General features: G+C 36.0%; 1 protein-coding gene across 1 annotated transcript in view; it reads left to right on the forward strand.

The window, feature by feature from the left end:
- Nucleotides 1-27,461, forward strand: part of COL24A1 (collagen type XXIV alpha 1 chain) — a 400,658-nt gene that overhangs the window by 173,358 nt on the left and 199,839 nt on the right. The window contains exons 22-25 of the mRNA XM_030823656.1: nucleotides 9,925-9,978; nucleotides 11,045-11,089; nucleotides 16,549-16,602; nucleotides 20,323-20,367. Coding sequence (XP_030679516.1) covers nucleotides 9,925-9,978; nucleotides 11,045-11,089; nucleotides 16,549-16,602; nucleotides 20,323-20,367 — 198 coding nt within the window. The remainder of the gene's footprint in view (nucleotides 1-9,924; nucleotides 9,979-11,044; nucleotides 11,090-16,548; nucleotides 16,603-20,322; nucleotides 20,368-27,461) is intronic.

Below are 27,461 nucleotides of genomic sequence, written 5' to 3' on the forward strand. Positions count from 1 at the left end.
TATTTCTGGGTTCTCTTGTCTGGCCCATTGGTCTACGTGCCTAATTTTATACCAGTACCATGCTGTTTTAGTAACTATAGCCTAGTTTGGAGTCAGGTAATGTGATGCTCCAGATTTGTTCTTTTTGCTTAGTCTTGCTTTGGTTATTCAGGGTCTTTTTTGGTTCCAAATGAATTTTAGTATTGTGTTTTCTAGTTCTATGAAGAATGATGATGGTATTTTGATGGGAATTGCATTGAATTTGTAGATTGCTTTTGGCATTATGGTCATTTTCACAATATTTATTCTGCCCATTCATGAGCATGGGATATGTTCCCATTTGTTTATGTCTCCTATGATTTCTTTCAGCAGTGTTTTGTAGTTTTTCTTGTAGAGGTCTTTTGCCTTCTTGGTTAGGTATATTTCTCTTTTTTTTGAGATGGAGTCTCAGAGTCTCGCTCTGTCACCCAGGCTGGAGTGCAGTGGCGCGATCTTGGCTCACTGCAAGCTCCGCCTCCTGGGTTCATGCCATTCTCCTGCCTCAGCCTCTCAAGTAGCTGGGACTACAGGTGCCCACTACCACGCCTGGCTAATTTTTTTGTATTTTTAGTAGAGACGGGGTTTCACCGTGTTAGCCAGGATGGTCTCGATCTCCTGGCCTTGTGATCTGCCTGCCTCGGCCTCCCAAAGTGCTGGGATTACAGGCATGAGCCACCACGCCCTGCCTTGGTTAGGTATACTTCTAAGTATTTTATTTTTTTTTTTTTTGTAGCTATTGTAAAAGGGGTTGAGTTCTTGATTTTTATTCTCAGCTTGGTCGTTGGTGTATAGCAGTGCTAATGATTTGTCTACATTGATTTTGTATCCTGAAACTTTACTGAATCTATTTATCAGAGCTAGGAGTTTTTTGGATGAGACTTTAGGGTTTTATAGGTATACGATCATATCATCAGCAAACAGCAATGGTTTGACTTCCTCTTTACCCATTTAAATGCCCTTTATTTCTTTCTCTTGTCTGATTGCTCTGTCTAGGACTACCAGTACAATGTTGAATAGCAGTGGTGAAAGTTGGCATCCTTGTCTTGTTCCAATTCTCAGCAGGAATGCTTTTAACTTTTCCCCATTCAGCATAATGTTCACTGTGGGTTTGTCATAGATGGCTTTTATTACCTTGAGGTATGTTTCTTCTATGCCAATTTTGCTGAGGGTTTTAATCATAAAATGATGCTGAATTTTCTCAAATGCTTTTTCTGTAACTATTGAAATGATCATATGATTTTTGTTTTTAATGATGTTTATGTGATATATCACATTTATTGACTTGCATATGTTAAACCATCCCTGCATTTCTGGTATGAAACCCACTTGATCATTGTGTATTATCTTTTTGATAAGCCGTTAGCTTTGGTTAGCTAGTATTTTGTTGAGGATTTTTGCATCTATGTTCATCAGGGATATTGTTCTGTAGTTTTTCTTTTTTGTTATGTCCTTTCCTGGTTTTGGTATTAAGGTGATACTGGCTTTATAGAATGATTTAGGGAGGATCCCCTCTTTCTCTGTCTTTTGGAATAGTGTCAGTAGGATTGTTACCAATTCTTCTTTGAATGTCTGATAGAATTCAGCTGTGAATCTCTCTGGTCCTGGACTTTTTTTTTGTTGGCAGTTTTTAAATTATCATTTCTGTCTTTCTGTTTGTTATTAATCTGTTCAGAGTTTCTGTTTCTTCCTGGTTTAATCTAGGAGGGTTGTATACTTCCAGAAATTTATACATCTCCTCTAAGTTTTCTAGTTTATGTGCATAAAGGTGTTCATAGTAGGTTGAATGATCTTTTGTATTTCTGTAGTATCAGTTGTAATATCTCCCATTTTGTTTCTATTGAACTTATTTGGATCTTCCACTTTTCTTTGTTAATCTCAGTAATCGCCTATCAATTTTATTTATCCTTCAAAGAACCAGCTTTTTGTTTCATTTATCTTTGTATTTTTTGTTTCAATTTAATTTAGTTCTGCTCTGATCTTTATTATTTATTTTATATTCTGCTGGGTTTGGGTTTGATTTGTTCTTGTTTCTCTACTTCCTTGAGGTGTGACCTTAAATTGTCTATTTGTGCTCTTTCAGACTTTTTGATATAGGCATTTAATACTGTAAACTTTCCTCTTGCTACTGCTTTTGCTGTATCCCAGTGGTTTTCATAGGTTGTGTCACTATTATCCTTCAGTTCAAATAAATTTTTAATTTCCATCTTGATTTCATTGTTGGCCCAGAGATCATTCAGGAGCAGATGATTTAATTTTCATGTATTTGTATGGTTTTGAGGGTTCCTTTTGGAGTTAATTTCCAGTTTTATTCCACTGTGATCTGAGAGGGTTCTTGATATAATTTCTATTTTCTTAAATTTATTGAGACTTGTTTTGTAGCCTCTCATGTGATCTATCTTGGAGAATGTTCTATACCCTGATGAAAAGAATGTCTATTCTGCAGTTGTTGGGTAGAATGTTCTGTAAACATCTTTTAAGTTCATTTGTTCTAGGGCATAGATGAAGTTCAGTTTCTTTGTTGACTTTCTGTCTTGACGACCTGCCTAGTGCTGTCAGTAGAGTATCAACGTCCCCCACTATTATCATGTTGCCATCTATCTCATTTCGTAGGTCTAGTAATAATTGTTTTATAAATTTGGAAGCTCCAGTGTTAGGTGCATATATATTGAGGATTGTGACATTTTCATGTTGGACTGATCCTTTTATCATTATATAATGTCCCTCTTTGTCTTTTTTTAACTGTTATTGAGGTCCTGCTTGCTTTTGGTTTCCATTTGCATGAAATACCTTTTTCCACCTTTTTACCTTAAGTTTATTTGAGTCCTTATCTGTTAGATGAGCCTCTTGAAGACAGCAGATACTTAATTGATGGATTTTTTTTTCATTCTGCCATAAGTGGAGCATTTAGGCTATTTACATTCAACGTTAACATTGAGATGTAAGGTACCATTGTATTCCTTGTGTTAGTTGTTGCCTGAATATCTTGTGGGGTTTTTGTGTGTGTGTGTTGTTGTTTTATAGGCCTTGTGAGATTTACGCTTTAAGGAGGTTCTATTTTGGTGTATTTTAAGGCTTGTTTCAAGATTTAGAATTCATTTTAGCAGTTCTTGTAGTGCTGACTTGGTAGTGCCGAATGCGCTTCACACGTTTGTCTGAAAATGACTTTACCTTTCCTTCGTTTATGAAGCTTAATTTTGCTGGATACAGAATTCTTGACTGGTAATTATTTTGTTTGAGGAAGCTAAAGATAGGACCCCAATCCCTTCTGGCTTGTAGGGTTTCTGCTGAGAAATCTGCTGTAAATCTGATATGTTTTCCTTTATAGGCTACCTGATGCTTTTGCCTCACAGCTCGTATTATTCTTTCCTTCATCTTGACTTTAGAGAACCTGATGACTATGTGCCTAGGTGGTGATCTTTTTGTGATGAATTTCCCAGGTGTTCTTTGATCTTCTTATATTTGGATGTCTCCATCTCTAGCAAGGCCACGGAGGTTTTCTTCGATTATTCCCTAAAATAAGTTTTCCAGAGTTTTAGATTTCTCTTCTGCCTCAGGAATACCAATTATTCTTAGGTTTGGCCATTTAACACTATCCAAAAATTTGTGGAGGCTTTGTTCTTTTTTGTTGTTCTTGTTCTTTTTTCTTTGTCTTTGTCTGATTGAGTTAATTAGGAAGCTTTGTCTTTGAGCTCTGAAGTTCTTTCTTCTACCTATTCTAGTCTATTATTGACACTTCCCAGTGCATTTGGTATTTCTCTGAGTTTGTCTTTCATATCCAGAAGTTGTAATTATATTTTTATGATAATCTGTTTCTCTGGAGAATTTTTCATCTATAGCCTGTATCGTTTGTTTTTCAAAATTTCTTTAAGTTGGTTTTCACCTTTCTCTGTTATCTCCTTGAGTAGCTTAATAATCAATCTTCTGAATGCTTTATCTGGCAATTCAGAGATTTCTTCTTGGTTTGGATCCATTGCTGGGGAGCTAGTGTGGTCTTTGGGGGTGTAATAGAAGCTTATTTTGTCATATTACCAGAATTACTTTTCTGGTTCCTTCTCATTTGGATAGACTGCTTCAGTGGAAAGATCTGGAACTCAAGGGCTGCTGTTCAGATTAATTTGTCCCACAGGGTGACCCCTTGATGTGGTGCTCTTCCCCGTTCTTCTAGGAATGAGGCTTCCTGAGAGCTGGACTGCAATGATTGTTATTGCTCTTCTGGGTCTGGCCACCCAGCAAGGCTACCAGGCTCCAGGCTGGTGCTGGAGATTGTCTGCAAAGTGTCCTGTGATGTGATTTTCAGGTCTCTCAGCTGTCGATACCAGCACCTGCTCTGGTGGAGGTGGCAGGGGACTGAAGTAGACTGTGAGAGTCCTTCGTCGTAGATAACGTTTCATATGCTGGCTTTCTCTAATCCTGGGTATGCTAGCAGTGAATAGACTCAGGACCTCTGGTTAGCCAGGATGTTGCAGTCAGTGGAATTAGCTGTTGTTTTCTCCTTCCTTGGAGTAGGGTTATTTTGTCATGAGTTATTTTGGAGTACTTCCCTGGAGTAGGGTTATTTTATCAGGTTATTTTGTCATGAGTTGCCATAATATCCTGAGTTGGTTGGCCTCCAGCCAGGAGATATTGCTTTCAAGAGCGCACCAGCTGCAGTAGTAGAAGGGGGATATAAGCTTGCCCTAAGTTGGCCAGAATAAGTATTTGGGTTTCTCAGTGATGGGCAAGGCCATAAAGCTCCCAAGAGTTTGTGTCTTTTGTGATTGGCTACTAAGGCGGGTAGAGAAGTACCATCAGGTGGGAGCAGGGTTAGGCCAGTCTGAGTTCAGACTCTCTCCTTGGGCAGGGCTTGCCGTACTCCTGTGGGGGAGGGAGTGTGGTTCTTGGGCCAATGGGGTTATGTTCCAGAGGGCATTTTGTTCCATAATACCCTCTGTCATCAGGTAAGTAGGGGAAAGCTGGTAGCATTAGGTCTTACCCAGCTCCTGTGCAGAGGTCAGTTTTGCCCCTGCCAGTGTGCCCCATTAACAGCACTGAGTTTGTCTCCAGGTAGCCTGTGCTCAGCATTCAGACCTTGCCCCAGGCTATAAGCTTCCCTGCTGAGAAAGCAAGCAAGGCTTTCAGGCCTCGCCTCTCTCTGCCTTCAAACACTGTTGGCCTTGGCTCCTGTGCTACTCTCTGCAACAGTTCCCTTTCACCCTCAGATTCTGCTCTAGAGAGTTTGCATTCAGTCAAAATTATTACAAAGTTCAGTTGGAATCTTTTTTCAACCTGTGACACCTCCCAGATTCTGCTGGCTGCCTTCCCTGAGGGCCCTAGTGAGATATAGTCAGGGATGGAGTCCCTTGGCTTGAGCTGGAGAATGGGAGTGCCTACAATGCTCTTCCTGCTGCTGCTTCTACTTTTATATTTCACGCTAAATCAGTTTCAGCTCTAGGTAAGGTTAATCCTTCTCCTGTAATCTGGATTTTCAGGGTCCCCAGTAGGGATGAGTGTCCGGAGGCAGGTGTTCCCCCTCACACACTTTGGGAACTCACAGTTTTTTGCCTGTCTCGCAGAATTTTTAGCAGCGTGCCATTTCTGTCAAAGGATCTATGAAATCTTTAAGTTTTCCTGGTACTTTACTGTAGTCGTTCTTGAAGCAAAAGTCCATGGTGTGAGTTTCCACACACTGTTCTGTCTGGACATCCAAGTGGAAGCCCCTTCCCTATTACCATTCCCAGCCTCTGCTAACCACCATTCAATTTATTCTGTATCTCCATGAAATCAATTTTTTTTTAGCTTCAACATATGGTTGGAACATGCAACATTTGTCTTTCTGTGTCTGGCTTATATCACTTAATATAATATCCTCCCATTCTATCTTTGTTGTTGCATATATAGGATTTCATTCTTCTTATGGTGGAATAATATTCCATTGTGTATAATATACTACATTTTCTTTATCCAGTCATCTGTTGGTGGATACTTATGTTGATTCTGTATCTTGGCTATTGTGAGTAGCACTACAATAAACATGAGAATGCAGATTATCTCTCTGATATACTGATTTTCTTTCTTTGGGATATATAGTCAGCAGTGGGATTGCTAAATCATATGATAGTTCTATTTTTATTTTTTGAGGAAACTCCATACTTTTTTTCATATTAGCTGTATTGATTTACATTCCAACCAATAAATCACGTTTTCTCTGCGTTCTCACCAGCATTTGTTATTTTCTGTCTTTTTAATGATTATTCTAATGAGATGACATCTCATTCTGGTTTTGATTTGCATTTCCCTGATGACTAGCGATGTTGAACGTTTTCTCATTTATTTATTGGCCACTTGTATGTCTCCCTTTGAGAAATGTCTACTAATTAATGTCTGATATAAAAGGAGAAAGGAAACTGGTATTTATTAAGTTCCTGTTATATTCTAGGTATCATTTTATTTATTCCTACAGCAACCTTATGATGCTGATGGTAACATGGTTCTATAGATTAAGATGTAGTTTACATCTCTAGTAAAGTGCAGAACTGGATTTCAAATCTGCACTCTACTTCCAGTTCTGCACATTTTAACTTTTTTAAAGTTTGTGTTTAACATATGATAAATATGAAACATATGTGCACAGCCTAAACAATGATGATAAAACAAACCCTATTAAGGATATTAAATAGAACATTGGAAGCCCCTTGTGTGTCTCTCTCTAGTTGTGTCTACCTCCTCCCTCTCTGCATTTAGAGGTAAATGTTCTTTTGTTTTTGCCATGCTTTTACCATCTATATATATACTCCTACAATATCTGGTACTTTGCGTGTTTTGTAAATTCATGTAAATGGAATTCTACTATACATATTCTTCAGTGACTTTCTTCTTCCATTCAATTTTGTCTTTTCATCTTAATCCAGGTTGATACATATAATTATAGGTTCATTTTTAATTTACATTGTATAGTATAACCCACTATATAGATATGCTCTAATTTTTTAATTGATACTACTGCTGATAAACACTTATGGTCTTTCTTGTGGTTGGTTTGCACAAATGCTCCAGGTGCGCCTGTAAACTATGTAAATTCCCATTTGAGGATTCAGTATTCTATAGATGACCATTAGATCAAGTTTGTTAATATTAGTGTTTAAGTTTTCTCTATTCTTGTGGTCTTTATCTACTTGACATCTGGAGAAAAATGTCTTAAAATTTCCCTGTCTAATAGTGGATTTGCCCAACTCTATTTACATATTCATCAATTTTCACTTTTTATACTTGGAATTCATGTTATTAGATGCACAAAAATTGATGGTTTTTGTATCTTCTTGATGAGTATAACCTTTAATCATTATTTAGTTACACACTTAAATAATGTAGTTTACCTTCAAGTCTGCTAGATATAATAATAATGTAATTACATCAGCTCTTTTGGGCTGGTAAATGCCTTGCATATTTTATATTTTAGGTGTGTTTCTTATAAATGGCATATAACTAGGTTTTTTTTCTCTTAACCCAACTTTTATTTTTCCTTTAAAATTATAATTTTGGTTTTGAAAGAAGAGAGAAAAAGTAGCCTAGATTTGCCTGCTTCACTGAAAGGATTATTTCTGGTTCTGAATAAGTGGTTCCATCCTGAGTAAATAGCTCCAATGAGAGAGTTAGGGGGACCTCATTCCCTTTAACCGGTCAGCCCTCTGCAGGTTATGGAGCTGAGCCTGTTTCTTTCATGCACACCCTAATCTTAATATTGTATGTTCTTAGAGCCTTTTGAGCCCCAGAAGTTGTTTATAATTTTTTACTGTATGCTTATTTTTATGTACAAGTTTTTATTAGCCTATCATAACTCAATACAAAATTATTTTCACACATTAAAAATATTCTAATCCTCCCAGAAAGGATTTTGCTCCTTTTTCTAAATTCTTATTTATTCTTTGCATATACCTCTATTTCTATTACAAATCTTAATGTAATTTTTATTTTAAAGGACCATCTGCCATAATAAATTATGAATTAATTGGAAACAGGGATTCTGTCTTACTGATAATTGTATACTTATGGCCTAATATTGTGCTGTTAATTGAGCCTTATACATAGTAGAAAATTAATAAAATGTCAGATGAAAAATGAACAAACAGATGAATTAAGTGATTAAACACTAGCTGACAGGTGGTAGAATGCAAATATCACAACATTCTAATTCTGTACCTCCAGTCAGTGTAGATACTTAAAATCTTTCACTTTGAATTCTAAAAGAGCAGTTTCAGATATTGAAGGCAGTTTGAAATCATTGTATCAATCAGGATTATTTCAGTTGTAAGTGGTGGAAACTCAGCTTAAACAGGCTTACATAAAAAAATGAAAACTTCAGGGATTCAATCACAACTGAATTCAGGACTCTAAACAATTTCAGAAGAGCCCAGTCACTCCAACTCTGTCCATTTGTTAATTCATTGATTTCATTCTCAGGCTGTCCCCTGGATGGTTTCCCACTGTTCAGTTTTACCTCATTCTTAATGCTATTCCCAGCAGTGCCACTGAATTTTGAAATGTGCTTCAGTTGGGCTGAATTGGGTCCCTTACTCATTCCTGGACCAGTCATTTTTTCTGGAGATGTACAATATACTGACTGACTTAGATCTCTGTCACATGTTCACAGTTACAGTCGGAGGTGGAGTCACCTCCCCTCAAACAACATGCACTAAGAGTGAAGAGAGTTTTTCCTTAAGGAAAATTAGGGTGCTTTTGCCTGAAAAAGGATTAACATATATTGGACTGTCATAAGGCACAATGTGCCCATTTCCATAATCTTATCCATATCTTACTTTTAAAAATAAGAAAGCTGCATTAAAAAGTTAGGTTATTGCCTAAGGTAATACAGTTTCTTGAATGGTGCTGTTTATGTAATAAGCTTACAATACTGTATTATAGACTTTTAAACTGATAGTTTTTTTATTGTGTTAAAGTATAGAAAGTATAGAGCAAAATATAACATGAAGGAAAGATTCCCATGTAGTATGTCACTCTGTTGCATTTCAGAACAAGATAAAAGTGACCTGAGTAGATTTGCTCTTTGGTATAGTTATTTAAAAATTATCTAAGTACAGTTAAAAATTAGATAAAACTTCTTAATGGTTATAAAATGACTAAAAGCAATCATTCAAACTATAATTCTAAAAAGAGACTTAGAACTTTGCTGGCATCTTGCATAATTAGGAGAACAGAACTTATTAAGAAAATGTTGCCATGTTGAATAGATGTTGTATAGTGTTTTCTGATTTAAGACTAAAAATAGTTAATTTTGAAAGGGTTTTCATTCAGAGAGCAATTGATTTTTAACAACATATATTTTGTTTAACAAAATACTTTTTTCATCTTGAAATTTCTATTCAAATTCACACTCACTTTCTTCTGCAAATTCCTTTTCTCTTTTTATCATCTTGTATCAAAAAGGGAAATAAGTTGAAGAATATTCTTCAACTAATGAGTAATGAAGAACTAATACGTTCTTCAGCTAACAAATACTCAGTTCCAGACTCTGCAGATCTCTTAATAGATATTAAAACACTATTTGTTTCCTCCATCTGTTTTCAGACTTTGTGAACACCCTATTTTGTTTACTGTACTCTTATCAGTTTAACAATTGGACCCATTGCTTCCGTTTTAGAAACACTTTTTCTGAAAAGGTGTCTGGAGGTTGAAGAATAAAATACTGAGCAGATTATTTGAATATTAACTTACTGTTTAAAAATAAGTTTATCCCATGTTTTTAGATGCCCTGTAGTTTTCTGCTTGCCTATACTGCAACCCATTTTGAGAACTTCTTAATGGGAAAGGAATGGTTTCAAAGAGTATTGTCCATCTCCACATTAATGCTGATTTATCAAAATGTCAGTTGATCCGAAATTTCTGTTGTGTGCATTTATATTGCTTTTGTAGGGACTCCTTGGAAACAGAGGACCTCCTGGACCTCCTGGTCTCAAAGGAACTCAGGTATGGAAGAAGTGATATCCAGTCAGCTTCAGCAAGGTTTTTAGTTAAAATTTTCCCTTTTTATTTATTGTGGGCCTTCAGTTTTTGCTTAAACACCATCAGATTTCCAGTTACCATTTTATTTATTTATTTAGACAGAGTCTTGCTCTCTTGCCCAGGATGGAGTGCAGTGGTGCTATCTTGGCTCACTGCAGCCTCGACCTCCTGTGTTCCAGCAATCCTCCTACCTCAGCCTCCCAAGTAGCTGGGACTACAGGTGCACCACCATGCCTGGCTAATTTTTGTGTTTTTTGTAAAGACACAGTTTTGCTATGTTACCCAGGCTAGCTGAACTTCTGGTCGCAAGCAGTCCTCCCACCTAAATGTCCCAGAGTGCTGGGATTACAGGTATGAGCCACTGCGCCCAGCCTTTAAGTTAACACTTTATTTTGCCAGTTATGGAATAGAATTAAGAACCATTTTACAGTGTTCTGAATTCATTAAATGATTTATGTTAGTGGTCTCCAGCGGAATGTCTGAAGAATCTGAACCCAGAATCTCACTCATATATACTAGAATTTATATTTACTGTTTGTGACTACTTAATATTTTTGAACCAATAAATTATATTTTAATTGAATTGTGAATTGAGCAAAATATTTACCAAATAAATAACATATACTATATGATTCAGGGGAGGTCTGTATGTATTATTCAGAAAACAATCAACTACTTTTTAAAGGTAAATCAGTATGTTTAGTAAATATGACTGTAAATGGAGTAAAAACACTTACTGCTTTTTTATTCTCTTAGAAAATTATGAATAAAAGTTTTTAACTTTTTTCTATGTTCATCTTCAGTCTCTATCCACCCATATGGTTTTTGGTCCCTACACGAATGCACCAGGTTCACACAAAAAAACTAAAGTGTTGTGGGGTGATGGAGTTCAAAGTACAAGAAAATAACAGCATTATTTTCATCATATCTCAGAATGAGCTTCACTTTTTAGAATAAATAGAGAAAATAAGAGTTTACATTTTTAAATACTCATTTTAGGCCATAATATGTTCTGATTTTTCTTTTTAAGGGAGAAGAAGGACCAATTGGACCCTTTGGGGAACTGGGGCCAAGAGTAGGTATCGTATAAATAATTTTCCATAAGTGCTTTTCTTGAAAATAGCTGTTCTATAAATGTTTTTAACATCATAACATTTTACATTATAGTAAAGGACAAAAATGAAAACAAACTATGGTCATAAAATGCCCCAAAATAAAATAGGCCAATAACTGGAAGTCTCAAATATATTTTGAATGATGTTATGCCTACTACATAGTTACTTGTTATTTCAGTGGTCTATAGACTTAGTAATTTGTGCAAATTATTTACAAATTTCTTGAAATGTAATAGGAAGCTAAATGCTTTAGCCATTTTAGTAATATTCTGAGATTTCCTGTTTTCTAAATGTGTTAGTAAAATTATGGAAGGCTAATAAGATGTACTTTCTGCCAATTTTTTCATCAGATAATACCATGGGTAATATGTGAATTATTTGTTTTCAAGTTCTAGAAATGAATTATTTAAACATTTTTGGTATACATGACCAAAGTTTACCTTATGAAATAATTAAGGTGTATGTGTTACGTTTATTTTAAGAGGCATTAGACTCACATGAAATACATCTCATTTCTTTTCTTGACAACATCATAAAGTACTGGTTCTTCTTTTTTTTTTTTTTTTTTTTTTTTTTTTTTTTTGAGATGGAGTCTCACTCTGTCACCCAGGCTGGAGTGCAGTGGCGTGATCTCAACTCACTGCAACCTCCACCTCCTGGGTTCAAGCAATTCTCCTGCCTCAGCCTCCCGAGTAGCTAGAATTACAGGTGTGTGCCACCATGCCCTGCTAATTTTTGTATTTTTAGTAGTGATGGGGTTTCACCATGTTGACCAGGCTGGTCTTGAACTCCTGGCCTCAGGTGATCCACCCCCCCTCGGCCTCCCAAAGTGCTGGGATTACCGGAGTGAGCCACCATGCCTGGCCAAAGTACTGGTTCTTAAAATGCTTTTACATTTTAAAAGACTGTGATTATTTCTTTCACATTTTTACCTTACTAGCACATATATTGCTACTATCCCATTGGGGGAAAAAAAGAGTTTTCATTTTATTTTTTGTGAGAATTATATAACAGAAAACCTGGTATTTGAGCCCAATAAAATTGATCTTACTTAAAATTTACTTCCTTCGAAAACAGGAGAACCATATTCACTTCTGGTCTACACAGTCTTAATATTAATTATTATTGTTGTTGCTATTTGTTGAATATCAATTTGGGACCTAGTATTGCTATAAGTATATGAATCATCTTTAATCCTGTAAACAACTCTGCAAGATATCATTCCTATTTTTAGATGTGAAAATAAGGTTTTAATATTACATGTTCAAGTATAACGCTCTCAAAATCAATACGATAGAATTTAAGTAGGACAAGAAGTTATGATTCTGTTACTGATACTCTGAATCGCTTGATTTCAAAGACTTTGAAAATGTGCTGATACCAGATTCCAGTGAGATTCTTTCCATAATGTAAATATGTATAACTCTATCTTAATATACTACACAGTGCTTGAAAGAGTATTATTAAAGATGAAAGGAATGTCTCACTAAGGCTCTTACCAACCAGTGGAAATAAAAATAGAATTGGTTTTGTAAATATCATAGAAAAAATCTAATAATTCAGGTTCTTAACTATATTTCTTGTTCTGTATATCTAAATTAGAGAACAATTGGTATTTAATAGTAATAGGATGGTTTTCACTTCTTTGTTTTGCTTTTTGCTTGTTAGGAAATGATTCGATAATTTAGAGCAGGCAAAAGCAAAAATTAGAATGTTTTGACTAGAAGTCTTAAATACAGTTGTAAGTGGCTAAAGCTTTTATGTGTAGTAAAAACAGAATGTGAGCCAGAGGGTTGCTCTGTTTCACTTTAAGAAAAAAATATATAAGAGCATGTCTTAATTGACAACAGCAATAAAATCCAGTATAGCAGGGGTCCCCAACCCCCAGGCCATGGACTGGGAGTGAGCGTTACCACTTGTATTAGTCAAGGTTCTCTAGAGGGACAGAAATAATAGGATATATATAAAGGGGAGTTTATTAAGTATTAACTTACATGATCACAAGGTCCCACAATAGGCTGTCTGCAAGCTGAGGAGCAAGGAGAACCAGTCTGAGTCCCAAAACTAAAGAACTTGGAGTCCAGTGATCGAAGGCAGAGAAACATCCAGCATGGGAGAAAGATGTAGGCTGGGAGGCTAGGGCAGTCTCTCCTTTTCACATATTTCTGCCTGCTTTATATTCGCTGGCAGCTTATTAGATTGTGCCCACCAGATTAAGAGTGGATCTGCCTTCCCCAGCCCACTGACTCAAATGTTAATCTCTTTTGGCAACACTCTCACAGGCACACCCGGGATCAATACTTTGTATCCTTCAATCTAATCAAGTTGACACTAAGTATTGACCATCTAACTGCCTGAGCTTCACCTCCTGTCAGATGAGCAGCAGCATTAGATTCTCATAGGAGCGCAAACCCTATTGTGAACAGCGCAAGCAAGGGATCTAGGTTGCGTGATCTTTATGAGAATCTAATGCCTGATGATTTTCTGAGGTGAACCAGTTTCATCCTGAAACCATACCCTGCCACCTCGTCTGTGGACTTGCTCTCCCCCAGTGATCTTATCCTCTATTTTCAGCTACTCACTGCTACAGTCATACCCTTTACTTTGTCATTATCAGTGATAGCAACCTCTCATTTTCAATTTTAAACTTCTCATTCCCCAACCACCATCTTTCTTTCTAATACATTCTCTCTTATTATCCAATCTAATAGCCCCAATAGGAATGTCAATGCATTGATTCTGCTGCTTTTCCATTGTGTCTTGTCTCCTTTATGATCCCAAATTCCTCATCCTGCTTAAAACATTATAAATATTCCTTTGATTACATTCTGAATTCTATCTTCAAGCCTATTTATTCTTTTGCTTCTCTAAATTATTACTTTATACTTTCTGTTTCTTCAAACTCCGTTCAGTTATCTCTCATCCTTATTCTTAGCCTTTGCCTTGCATCCTACTTCCCTGAGAAGATTGAAGTAACCAGAAGACAACTTACAGTTTTCTGCCATTGCATCTACCCACCTTCTTCTATCTATACTCTGCCTTCTTTCCTGTTGTTGTGGATGAACAGGCCATTTTTCAAGCTAAGGAAAACTTCCACTTGTTTACTACATACCCTGTCCTTTTGACTACTCAAGATAATTGATCCAACAATTCCCTCTGTCTCTCCTACATATTCTTTTCTCTATACAGAATCATTCCTATCAGTATATAAAGCTGCTGTTATTCTTCTAGCTTAAAAACAAAGACAAAACTTTTTTGGTGTCAGTTTCCCTCCCAGGTGTTACCCTATTTTTTCTTTCCCTTTTCAGTAAAATTCCTCAAAAGTGTTGTCTATACATGCTCTTTCAGCTTTTCTCTTCCCTCTGTCTGCTTAAACCACATTTGTTCCCGCCAGTACAATACAAATGATCTGATAAATATGATCAGTGGTTTCTGTATTGCTGGATCCAATTATCATTTCTCAATCCTCAAAGTCTGCTTATTACTCAATACTTCTATTTTTCAGAATTTGACAAGATCACTCTCTCCTCCTAGAAACAATTTCTTTACTTCCGTGATTTTCCTCCTAACTTTCTGGCATCAAATTAAATATTTTTCTAATTTCTTCAAATTCTAAGTTTTGCAGTACCCCAAAGCTTGGCCTGTGGATTTCTCATTTCTATCTATACTCACTGGCTAAATGAGGTCATCCAGCCTAGGACTTTAAATACCATCAAAATGCTGGTGGTTTCTAAGATTATTTCTTCCTATCAGATCTTTCTACTGATTAGAAAGAACTTAACTGATCCAGTTAAATTCTGGACTTGTATAAATAACTACCACAAGATCTCTCCATTTAGATGTCTAACAAGCATATCAAACTAACATGTCCAAAACTTAGCTTCTTATTTACCCTCCAAACCTGTTTTCAGTCTTCTTCATTTCATTTGGTCTGCTCCTCTTACATTAAAAACCTGAGATTTATTTCTGAGTCTTCTCTTTCTCCCACGTTTCACACATGACCTGCCAGCAGTTCCTGGAAGCTCTACCTTCATATTATATCCAGAATCTTACCACTCTGCTACCACCCTGATTCACACCCCCATCATCTCTCACTTGGATTATTGTACTAGACGTTTATTCGGACTCTCTTCTTCTACCCTGGAATCAAAGTGATCCTGTTAAAACTTAGATCTTAATCAGTTTTCTCCTTAAAGCTTGTCTAAGGCTTCCTGTCTCACTCAGATAAAAGTCAAAGTCCTAACTGCAACCTACAAGGCCCTACATGACCTCACTTCTCATCCCCCATTTCCTTCTTTTTTTTTTTTTTGAGACAGAGTCTCGCTCTGTCGCCCAGGCTGGAGTGCAGTGGCGCAATCTCGGCTCACTGCAAGCTCCGCCTCCTGGGTTCACACCATTCTCCTGCCTCAGCCTCTCCAAGTAGCTGGGACTACAGGCGCCCGCCACCACGCCCGGCTAATTTTTTGTATTTTTAGTAGAGATGGGGTTTCACCATGGTCTCGATCTCCTGACCTCGTGATCCGGCCGCCTCGGCCTCCCAAAGTGCTGGGATTACAAGCGTGAGCCACCGCGCCCGGCCCCATTTCCTTCTTTGACCTCATCACTTTACTGGTCTTCTCCTCTCAATTCTTCAGCTTCTCCTGGTTCCTCCAACATGCTACACACATTTTAGCTGTAGTGCCTGTGCACAGGCCCTTTTCCTCTGCCTGGAATACTTTTCCTTCAGATATCCATTTAACTTGTCCCTTTCTTTAGGTTTTTACTCAAATGCCACCAAACTGCCAACTCCCCCAGGGAATGGCACTCTCTGGGGAAGTTTGTTGAGGGTCAAGGGTCACACTCTTCACAGAACCCTGGGATCTCTCTTCTCTCCCTAGGCCTGAGGAAATAGCTTCTCTCTCTCTCTCTTTCTCTCTCTCATTGTCATCAAAGACAAGTCGCTTCTTACCTTCAGACTCTCTGAAAACTAAAGTAAGAATACAAGTAATCTGCAAAGAACTTTTTGGTGAGGGCTTCTTTCCTGGAATCTTATGAACACTTTCAATAAAACTCCCACAACAGTTTATATATCCCTTCCCTGCTTGATTTGTTGCCTTTCATATTACCACTACCTAACATACTATATATTTTACTTATTTTTTAAAACGTTGTTATTCTCACTAAAATATAAGCTCTATGAGGTCGGGTATGTTCAGTGCAGTCCTCGATCCTCTGCATCTAGAACTGTTCATGGCACATAGTAGACAGTCAGATATTCGTAGAATGAATGGCGAATGAGTATGATGAAATACATTTATCAAATAATTTTAAAATATTTAATTTTATAAGAATAGTCTAAATTTCATATATCTTAGGAAACTTTCAAAAATGAGGATGACTAAACATATATACTTTCTTCTTTTATTCTGTTCTCTTCTAGGGAAAACCAGGTCAAAAGGGGTATGCAGGTGAACCAGGACCAGAAGGCTTAAAGGTAAAGCAACTGACTTTATTATTAGTTTTAAAATATAATTTTCAGAAAGATAAAATTATGACTTTCATACAAATATGAAATGAACACATCAACTTAAAAAGAACCAGTGAGATGTTCAAACTGTTACAAAGAGCAACTGAGAATCTATATCTTTATATCTGTATCTATTTATATGCAGGTTGAGTATCGCCTATCTGAAATGCATTGGACCAGAAGTGTTTCAGATTTCAGATTTTTTTGGAGTTTTAAATATTTGTGTTATATATGCTTATAAGTTAAGCATCCCAAATCCAAAAATCTGAAATTCAAAATGCTCCAATGAGCATTTCCTTTCAGTGTCATACTGGTACTCAAAAAGTTTCAGATTTTGGAACATTTATGATTTCAGATCTTCAGATTTCGGATGCTCAATCTGTGTATCTGTGATTATGTCTGTATCTGTATCTATATCTATGTATGTGATTTAATAAAGAAATGTTAGGATAAGATTTGTGTGTTACATACAGGGCAATAAACCATAACTTCTGGGGTTATCAATTCTACTGGGTAGAAATCTGCAAGTTTCTATAACTTTACTGAGTCTGGATCTTTTAATCACTAGTAAACAGTGAGTCTAAGTATATTCACTAGATAATCACTGGGTAACCTTCATCACTTTATGATATTAAAAAGATATATCTCTCATTATTTACTTTATTTCCAAGGTCTTGGATAATTTTTATAACACCAACAAATATAAAGTAATGCAATGGTTTATTACATACAGAATTGAGACCTGAAAGAAACTAGCTTATAAGAATTGGTAAGTTTTGCAAATTTAAAATTTAACTATGAATTGACATAGTCACAGCATTATTACTAAGTTTCCTAAAGCTATTTTTTTATATTAAACATATCATTTTTATGATGCTGGAACCTAAGGAAAAGCTAAACAACACTTTTCAAACTCGTTAAAGAAATATGAGCTGAAGTGTTTTTTAATGTATCAGTATGTATGAGGCTAAAGTTATCCTGGGGCATAATATGTGTACCTGACTCTTTCTCAAGTTACATATAAAAGTCATCTGAAAAATAGGATTGTAGTATTTATAAACAAAAGGCTTAATCAATTCTCCTTTACTGGGATTAACAATTCTCCTTTACTAGACTGCCAAATAGCGCTAGGAAATCCAACTGTGAGCTACCATCCAGTGAAACTGGCAAGAAGCAGAATCTCAGTTATTTATATACTTTCTCTCCCTAGAATCACACCAAAATCTAGGTGGCTTCTGTGTTACCTGGTAAACACAGGAAATTTTGTAATGTTCATTCCTCCCTAGCTGTCACTGAAATTTGTGTTTCAGTACATCATGTAGCTATTAACTGGGACCTGGCACTGCCTGGGGGAATTGGTTAAGGGACACACTCTTCACAGAACTCTAGATCTGTGTTTTCTTTCTAGGCCTGGGGAAATAGTTTCTCTCTCTCTCTCTTCATTGTCGTCAAAGACAAGTAACTTCTTACCTTCAGACTCTGAAAACTAAAGTAAGAATGCAAGTAATCTGCAAACAACTTTTGCTTTTTGACTATTAACACAAACCTCCCTTAAAATTAAGTAGCACAATGGGTTCATCTTTTTTGGAATTTAAGAAGGGTAACTTACGGGTAAGGAGGGAAAAATACTAGAAAACTAATAATCCATATATTATTCTTCCATAAATTTTCCATAAATGCTGTCTAATGAACTGCCTGGTAAAATTAGTTATTAAAACCTACTGCTGTGCTTCACTCTTTACTATTTATCTAAATACATACAGAAACTGAAAAGAAAATTGGTGTAGACTTTGAAAGTTTATTTCAGTGACCACTCATGATGAATATTAGGTTTCAGTGCTTAGAATCACCACTATCCAATAGAAATGCAACATGAACCGCAAATATGAGCCACATTAGATAGTGAAAAGAAAGAAGTAAAATTAATTTAATAGTATTTTATTTAACCCAAGATATCCAAATATTATATCCTTTCAACATGTAATCAATATTGAAATTATTAATGAGCTGTTTTCTATTCTTGTTTTGTGGAAAGTCTTTGAAGTCTGATGTATTTTTTATACTCATATCACATTTCAATTCAGACCAGCCTATTTCAAATATTCAGTAGCCACATGTCATTATTGGCTACAATATTGTTCAGTATCTTAACATCTTACTGTTCTACACTGGAATATAATTCTTACTGTTTAGGCACTAATTGACTAATTTTAGACATAACATATTTAATCTGTTTCTGTACACTAAATGTATATTGCTATTAGAGCCAGTCTCTGTGGTACTTTGAACTTAATCTTTTACCTTTCGTTAATCAATACCTTTGCTGATGCCATTCCTCACCACTAAAAATGACCCTTTCTCATTACCGGTGTTAAGTATCACATATTTTTCAGGGCCCCACTTACAGTTTCATAATCCATTATTTGAAATCATTAATGTTTGGATTTTTGAAAATATGTTGCATATACTGTATTTTATTTACCACTACCAGAAGGGTGTGGGACAACATACCATAATTAGATATATTAATATTTCTGTAGTGAAATGTAAGGATGTTCAGATTAATTGGAATAAATCAAGACTATAAATGGCGTTATTCAGAACAAAATAAGCTTTGCTGCCAAATCAATCCAAGTTAGGTCAAGTTTGCCACCAAATGAGTTGTGAAAAACTGAGTTTTCAGAGATTTATGGATTGCAAAATTTTGTTTCAGAGGTTATGAACATGCATTACTTCTCCAGTGATGCCAGCTCTAGCTGCTCCAGTTCACAGGGTGCCTTTTCCTAAGACCTCCTTTAGTACTTAACCTGTGGCATGTAGTCTGTTCTGTTTGAGTAAATAGAACATCCCTGTGGGAAAGACTTTAATTTTATTCTTCTTAATATCTTTCACAGTGCTTACTACTCTGCCTTTTACAGAGTACACCTCAATAAAGATTTTATTTTTAAAAATTTTATTTATAAAAGTGATTAAAAGTCACGAATAGGAGAATTTTTTTAAGAAAATAGATTATTACCTGATATGGTTTGGATTTGTGTCCCTGCCCAACTCTCATGTCAAACTGGAGGAGGGACCTAGTGGGAAGCGATTGGCTCATTGGGGTGGATTTCCGCCTTGTTATTCTTGTGATAGCTAGTGAGTTCTCACGAGATCTGACAGTTTAAATGTGTGTGGCACTTCACCCTTTGCTCTCACTCTCTCCTGCTCCAACATGTGAAGTTGTGCTTGCTTCCCCTTTACCTTTCACCATGATTGTAAGTTTCCTGAGGCCTCCCAGTCATGCTTGGTGTTAAACCGTGGAACTGTGAGTTAATTAAACCTCTTTTCTTCATAAATTACCCAGTCTCAGGTAGTTCTTTATAGCAGTGTGAGAACAGACTGATACATTACTATTTGAATGAAAATAGAGGGTAGGCCACATTTCATAGAAATAGTATAACAGAGTTTTTTAAAAAATTTATTTTAAGTTCTGGGGTGCATGTGCAAGATGTGTAGATTTGTTATATAGGTAAACGTGTGCCATGGTGGTTTGCTCCACTTATAACAAAGTTTTAAGTAACTGAAATTTCCTTTGCCTTTTTCTAGGTTATGACTAGATAATTACACTAAAAATTAATATTGAAACTGACATGAATAATCTAGTTTGAAAAATAACTGTTTTTGCAACTTTATATTCTTTTTTGACAGGGAGAAGTAGGAGATCAAGGAAATATTGGAAAAATTGGTGAAACAGTAAGATTATTTTATGCTTTTATTTTTTTAATCAACTGTAAGCATTTTTAGGAATCATATTAGCCATGATTATGTTTGCTATAATCAAGTTACTCAGAATCAGAATAATTCTTATCCACTACAAATTTAAACTTACTTGTGATGTTTCTGCTGACAAAAAAAAACCTATTGTACAAAAGAGAAATGAGAGAAAACACCATTGATGACATTTGCATCCAATATAAACTATATTTGTGACCTCAGAAACATTGTTTCTAATATTTGGTTTTTAATTTTATTCTGATAGCTTCAATCTAATTTGACCTTAACATTTTTCACTATTTTATTTATTTATTTATTGAGATGGAGTCTTGCTCTGTCACCCAGGCTGGAGTGCAGTGGCATGATCTTGGCTCACTGCATCCTCTGCCTCCCGGGTTCAAGCGATTCTCCTGCCTCAGCCTCCTGGGATAGCTGGAATTACAGGTGTGTGCCACCACACCCAGCTAATTTTTGTATTTTTAGTAGAGATGGAGTTTCCTCATGTCAACCAGGCTAGTCTCGAACTCCTGACCTGAAGTAATCCACCCGCTTCAGCTTCCCAAAGTGCTGGGATTACAGGTGTGAGCCACTGGGCTCAGCCATTTTTCATTACTAAAAAGCTTATTAAATTATGCAATAATTTAATAGCTTGAAGATAGTTTTTCTTTAGGCTTGAAAAGTTGAGGTAAACTAAGAGATATTGAGCTGGAAAGTGTAATTGTGTTCCTCAAATAAAGATTGAGTTGTTCAAATTAATATTATTGTGGAAGAACAGGCTTCATGTTGTATTTGAATCAGATTTGTTAGAAGTAATTTTATTCTTTACAATGAAGAAAGCCAGCCAAAATATTATCTAACAAATGAACTTACATAACATATATAAAGTGGAAAATTAAATTAACACCAGGAAAGTGAATTTATTTACAGTGTGCTAAATTAATTGTCACAAAATAGATAATATTATTTCTTATGACTTAAAAAATTTTTTTCTATATGGTTGTTTTATAGGCTTAAATAATTAAACAATTATAAATCTTAGTCTTGTGACAAAACAACAAAACATTTCTGATGCTCATTTTTTGTTATTAATTGTTAATAAAAATAGACTGTGTAGTCTTAAAAGATAATTGCCATACCTAATTAATCCTGAGTCACTAGAAGGAGAACTTTTTGTTCTTGCTTTTTCTGGGAAAGTTTCAAGGAAGTACTTGTATGAATTAGATTATTGAAGGCTTCTAGTCAAATATGATTGTAACATATTTCTCTAAGATTACTCAAATTCTGCCATTTCTGAGTGACAGATTGCTTAAGAAATATATATAAAGTTGGTATCCAAAGTTAAAATGCTAATGAAGAACATATTTTCTTAAAATAATATCTTACATATTAAACTTTTAAGTGTTATTTACTTAATAGTTTTGGACTAATTCCACATAGTATAAGAACCCACTGCCAGTGCTTTCCAAAGAGGAAACAGACTATCTTGGCAGGTAGTAGATTTTTGTCACTGGAGGGAAAATAACATTTATTGAACATTTGCTATGTACTAGGTATAGTGCCAAGTGACATTTCATATTATGGTATTCCATTTAATTCTCAAACAGCTTTAAAAGATACATTTTGTTATTCTGGTTTTAAAATTAGGAATCTGGAGCACATTGAGTAACCAGTTCAAAGTTACATAGCTAATAAATTACTGAACTGAGATTTAAACCCAGAGCTCCAAACTCAAAATCCAAATATCTGCATTATGCCATGCTTGGATATTTTAATATCAGTTCAATAGCTATCTCATATAAATGTTGTAGAGAGTCTTTAAGCATCTGATAAGTTATCAGACAAAAAGACCTTTCCAACTTTGAGATTCTATCTTTCTTGTTAAGGATGGCACATGAAGCCTTCTTTAAAAAATTACTGCCTATATAAAGTTTATTCAAATATATAAAATGTCTAAAGAATATTTTTATTTTTTGGCTCTCAGTAATTCTGGCTTTCATTTTGTCTTTCTAATTTCAAAATCTTAGAAATATAGTTCATCTAATCCAGAGTTCTGTTGCCAAGAAAATTCTTGAGAGATAGGAGAAGATATGGTTGCACTTCATGACATCTATCTTGTAATTGTAGTAGCTGATTTTTACTTTGTTCAATCTTTTTGTATAGTCATTAATTGCCTTTAACTGGCCTTCCTTCAGGTTTGTTTGTTTCTAGATTTATACCAGTTAGAATTCAATTTGTGATAGAATTTGCGAAGCACAGTAGTCCCACCTATATTTCATGTCTACCTGTTGCAATTATTTATAGTATACAAAGACTTAATTTCCATAAATGTGCCCCAGACGAGTCTCTAATTTCAAAAGATGGCCTCTCATCTTCCATATTCTAGCATTCAGATGTTTAGAAGTAAATCTAGAATTATCTAACCATAATTACCAGTCCTCTGTGTCTTAAACTGTCTAGGCTGAAAGTATTTGAAGAACTATAAAGAAAAAAAAATGTTCTTTTCCACTATTGGCCAAAAGACCAATATTAGGATCAGTGGATAGACATTATAAGGGAACAGCTTTTGGTTTAATGTAGGCAAGAATATTTTAATAGAATTTCTAACACTCAAATAGGTTCTTCCATAGAGTGATCCAACACCTTATTATTGGAAGGTTTGATGTCTTTTTTCAATCATTTATTAGGCAGATATTTATTGATTATGCCAGGCAGATTTTTAAACATATGGTCCCTACCTTCATGGAATTTACAGTCTATTGGAGGTTTGACAGATATTAAATAGTCACATAAAAAATATATAAACTGTGATACATTCTATTAAAAAAAAGTACAAGGGACTATGACAAGGGTGCCAATTTTAGATCAGTGGATGAGAGAAGGCTGTTTTGAGGAGATGACATATGAGTAGTAATCATAAAGAATGATATGAGTTAGCCAGGGAAGGGGTGGGGAAAAAACTTCCCTGGAATATGCAATATAACATAGTTTCCATCTTTGCCACCTACCTTGCTATGGAAAAAATACTTAATGTTTCTAAATATTTGTTTTTTTTCCAGGAGGAAAATGATGAAAATAACTACCTTGTAGATTTTCTTGTGAGGATTAAATGTGATAATGCACAAAAAGCACTTATCACAATGCCAGTCATGTAGTAAAAACTTGGTAAATGTTAGCTGTTGTGGTGGAGGTTATTGTTATATGTGATGGTAGCTCTTTTGAGGAACTGAAATAAAGTTGGTGTGGATAAACTTTGATGAACAAAGGGAGAAGGTATGTGAGATGATACTAGTGAAGGAGGCAGGAGCCAATCATTTAGGACCATGTTTATTACTTTGCACTTGAATGTAAGGTCAATGAACAATCGCTAAAGGTATGCTACGTAAGCCAATGTTATGATTTAATTTGAGGTTTAAGATCACTCTTATTGCAATGGATTGGGAAGCAGGGCTGTGAAGAGCAGAAGTAGAAGAGGGTAACCAATGAGGATGCTTCTGCAGTAGTCTATATGAATGAGAAAGATGATTTAGACCAGTGGAGATAAAGAGAAGTGGAGATATTTGGAAGATATTTGAGATAACAGATTTGAGGTAGGCTGCAAATCAGGGGAGGATCCTAGTCAGTCTCCAGTGTACAATTAGGCCTTTGATAACTAAACTATTTAGGATTTATCAGGAATATTCTGGAAGCACAAGGAAATGGTATATAGACTGTCTCAGGATAATTCCAATTCTAAGAATCCATGACTTTTTTCTAAGAATGTTGATGTTTCCAGTCTTCCTCTCACCTGCAAATTTGGCTTCTTTTCTCTGGCCCTTTTATTTTATTTATTTATTTATTAAATTATACTTTAAGTTCTGGGATACATGTGCAAAATGCGCAGGTTTGTTACATAGGTATACATGTGCCATGGTGGTTTGCTGCACCCATCAACCTGTCATCTCGGTTTTAAACCCTGCATGCATTAGGTGTTTGTCCTAATGTTCTCCCTCCCCTTGCCCCCCATCCCCTGACAGGCCCTGATGTGTGATGTTCCCCTCCTGTGTCCATGTGTTCTCATTGTTTAACTCCCACTTATGTGTGGAACATGCGGTGTTTGGTTTTCTGTTCCTCTGTTAGTTTGCTGAGAATGATGGTATGACATGAACTCATTCTTTTTTATGGCTGCATAGTATTCCGTGATGTATATGCGTCACATTTTCTTTATCCAGTCTATCGTTGATGGGCATTTGGGTTGGTTCCAAGTTTCTCTGGCCCTTTTCTAGTTTCATTATGTCTTTCTGATGTTGGAGCAAACAAAACTAAAGTATTTTAGAGGCAGTGACTTCAGAGCTTTCTTCATGAGTAGGATAATGACTCCTATTATGTTTTCTTTACTGTTGATGATACTTAAATCAAGCAGGCCTTTTACCTATAACAGGGAACTGAGGATGTCTTTGGCGAATAATCGGTGGGGACTTCTAGGATCATTTTCCAGTCTCATATTTTAAATGTAAAATGTGGATTTATTTTTTCACAGAGTTTCTTTGATTACATTAAGTTTCAGTTGCCACATTTCTGCCCCACGTGAAAATTTTCAGATGATTGTCCAGTAGTCTGGCCACATTGTTTCATCTCTTAAAACATAACCCAACTTATTTGATTTACCACAATTATTCCTTTACTTATAGACTTTGGTGAACAAAGTAAGATTTCATGAGAAATCTACCGTGTCCTCTCTGTTGTTCTGCCTCTTCTCTGGTGTGCTAATGTATAATAAATGACCGATGCGCAGAGAGGAAGAAGAGAAAGGCATGGATAATCCTCGAAATCAGGTATTCTGTTTCTCATTACAAAACCTTTAGAATCATAAACCCTCTCATGACTGATTCCAAGCTGGGTTATAACCAATTCATTTAAAAGCAAAAAGAGGTGGAGTCAGTGGAGGAAATAAAAAGAAATAAATATATTTATTGAAGGCCTGTTAATTTCATTTAGTCTTTAAACAACTCTTATGAAATAAGTTTTCTTATTGCATTCTATAAATGAGGAAAGTGAAATTTATTGAAGTTATGTAATGTATCCAAATTCATACAGTGAGTAAGTAGCAGACCAGGATTTCAAATCCAAAATTTTTATCTTCAGTTCCAAGTCTCTCTTTTCTGCATCAGGTAATCATCAATTTGTCCTGTTTTTAAACTTGAAGTGCATCCTTGGGAATTAATGTTTAGGAGATGTGAAAAAGGGTAAAATAAAATTTTGCTCTGCAGTATCTTAAGCCAAGCTGGCAATTTACGTCTAAAAATATTGTCAAATGTTATTTGCCTCTGAGAATTATGAAAATATAACTAAATGTATTTGTGATAGAAATAGGAAAGACTTTGAAAGAGCCAGAAAAAAATACCGTAGAAGTGCTCAGCACAAAACCTCGTTTGATACAGTGATTGGTTTTGCTACCCTCTGGTAGAATTACCATGAAATTAGCTTGATACATGTTGGTTTTACTTTATTTCCAATTTTTTCTTTCATTAATAATGAAATGGGAAAAGTTCCCTTATCCCCCTTGCAGGGTATGCAATAGGGTTGTGGCTCGTTTCTTTGGTGTCCCACTGTCAAACCCCTAGGGGAAGCATGCAGACAGGCAGGTAGTGCGTAGTGTTTTGGGGCTCCAATCCCATGGCAGCGTCTAGGGTTGAGTGTTTACAGCTCCCAAAGCCCCAGTGGGCATGTGTTACAGTGTGCTCTTTCAGCTTTGCTGTCTGCAGGTGGCTTGTGTTAATCAGCTCAATTAGATGCTCTGCCTTATCGCAAAGACAGAGGGCTTTCTGTATCCCGGGTTCTTGCCCTGGTGTCCTGGAAAAATCAGATCACATGTGGGCTTGGAGGATGGGTGCAAGGTTTTGCTGAGTGGTGGAGGTTGTTCTCAGCAAGCCAGATGGGGAGCCAAAAGGGGATGGAGTGGAAAGTTGGTCTTCCCCTGGACTCAGGCCGCCCAGTGGCTGGACTTTTCTCCAACTACACCAACTGAATTCCATGTGGTCTCCCCGTAGATGGTCTGCTGGTGTCTGTTGTTGTGTTATTCTGCTTCTCTTATCATCCACCCATTTGTGTCTGTGTCTGTATCCAGCTTATAGGGGCACAGGATAGGGAGCGTGGTGGGCCATTCTAGGCACAGGCCTGAGGGTGGAGCCCTCACCAGTTACCCGGCCTTTCCCTACCCAGCACTTCCCTGCCCCTCTTTTGTATCAGTAGGAGACTGCTAGTTTTAGAGGGACCTACCTAAATCATAAGAAGTCATATTTCCTTGAGGGAAAGACCCAGATACTGGTGGTACCATTCAGCCATGCAGGAAGAACTGCAGTATAACTCTACAACTATGCCTAACTAGGGCCTTTGTAGTTTCAGTGCCTTTATCTTAAAGAACGTCATCGACCCCTCCTGTTTTTAGGCTACTCATATCTATAAAACAGCAATAAAGCTGTTGTATACCTTCTATGTAATAGGGGGTAGTAATTTTTCTCAGGCAATGGAAAGTTATATGAAATGTATATCAATGATACATTTCATCATCAGGAGGATGTTTACCTGAATATGATAAAAAATAGCTACCATTTACTGAGAACTGATAATATGCCAGATACTTTGCATATATTATATTATTTAATCCTCATAGACACCCTGGAAAATAATAATTATTATTCCTATTTTATACGAAAGGAAACTTATGTTTCAGAGAAGTCAAGAAACTTGTCCAAAGTCAGGTCATATAGTAGCAGAGCTGGGACTGATAAGGAGATATCTTTAACTTCTCCCCATCATCCTGCTTCCTCTTAGCAATTAGCTGAAGATTTTCAATTGTCTTTCTGATGAGTAAGTATAAACCTGTTATTACTGCATGAAGTTAGAGGTCATGGGGCCACATGTACCATATTATGGTTTGAGAAGCTATTCTGAAAAACCACGGACATGTAAAATTATTATGTCTTAGGATCATGTATTTGATATTTATCATTTTTGAAACTGAAAAATAATTAGACCTAGCATTCATGTACTGGTATAGAAAACAAGCTAGTTATCAAACATGCCATATTAAAGAA

Source organism: Nomascus leucogenys, chromosome 12, assembly GCF_006542625.1.
Source record: "Nomascus leucogenys isolate Asia chromosome 12, Asia_NLE_v1, whole genome shotgun sequence".
Taxonomy (NCBI): Eukaryota; Metazoa; Chordata; class Mammalia; order Primates; family Hylobatidae; genus Nomascus; species Nomascus leucogenys.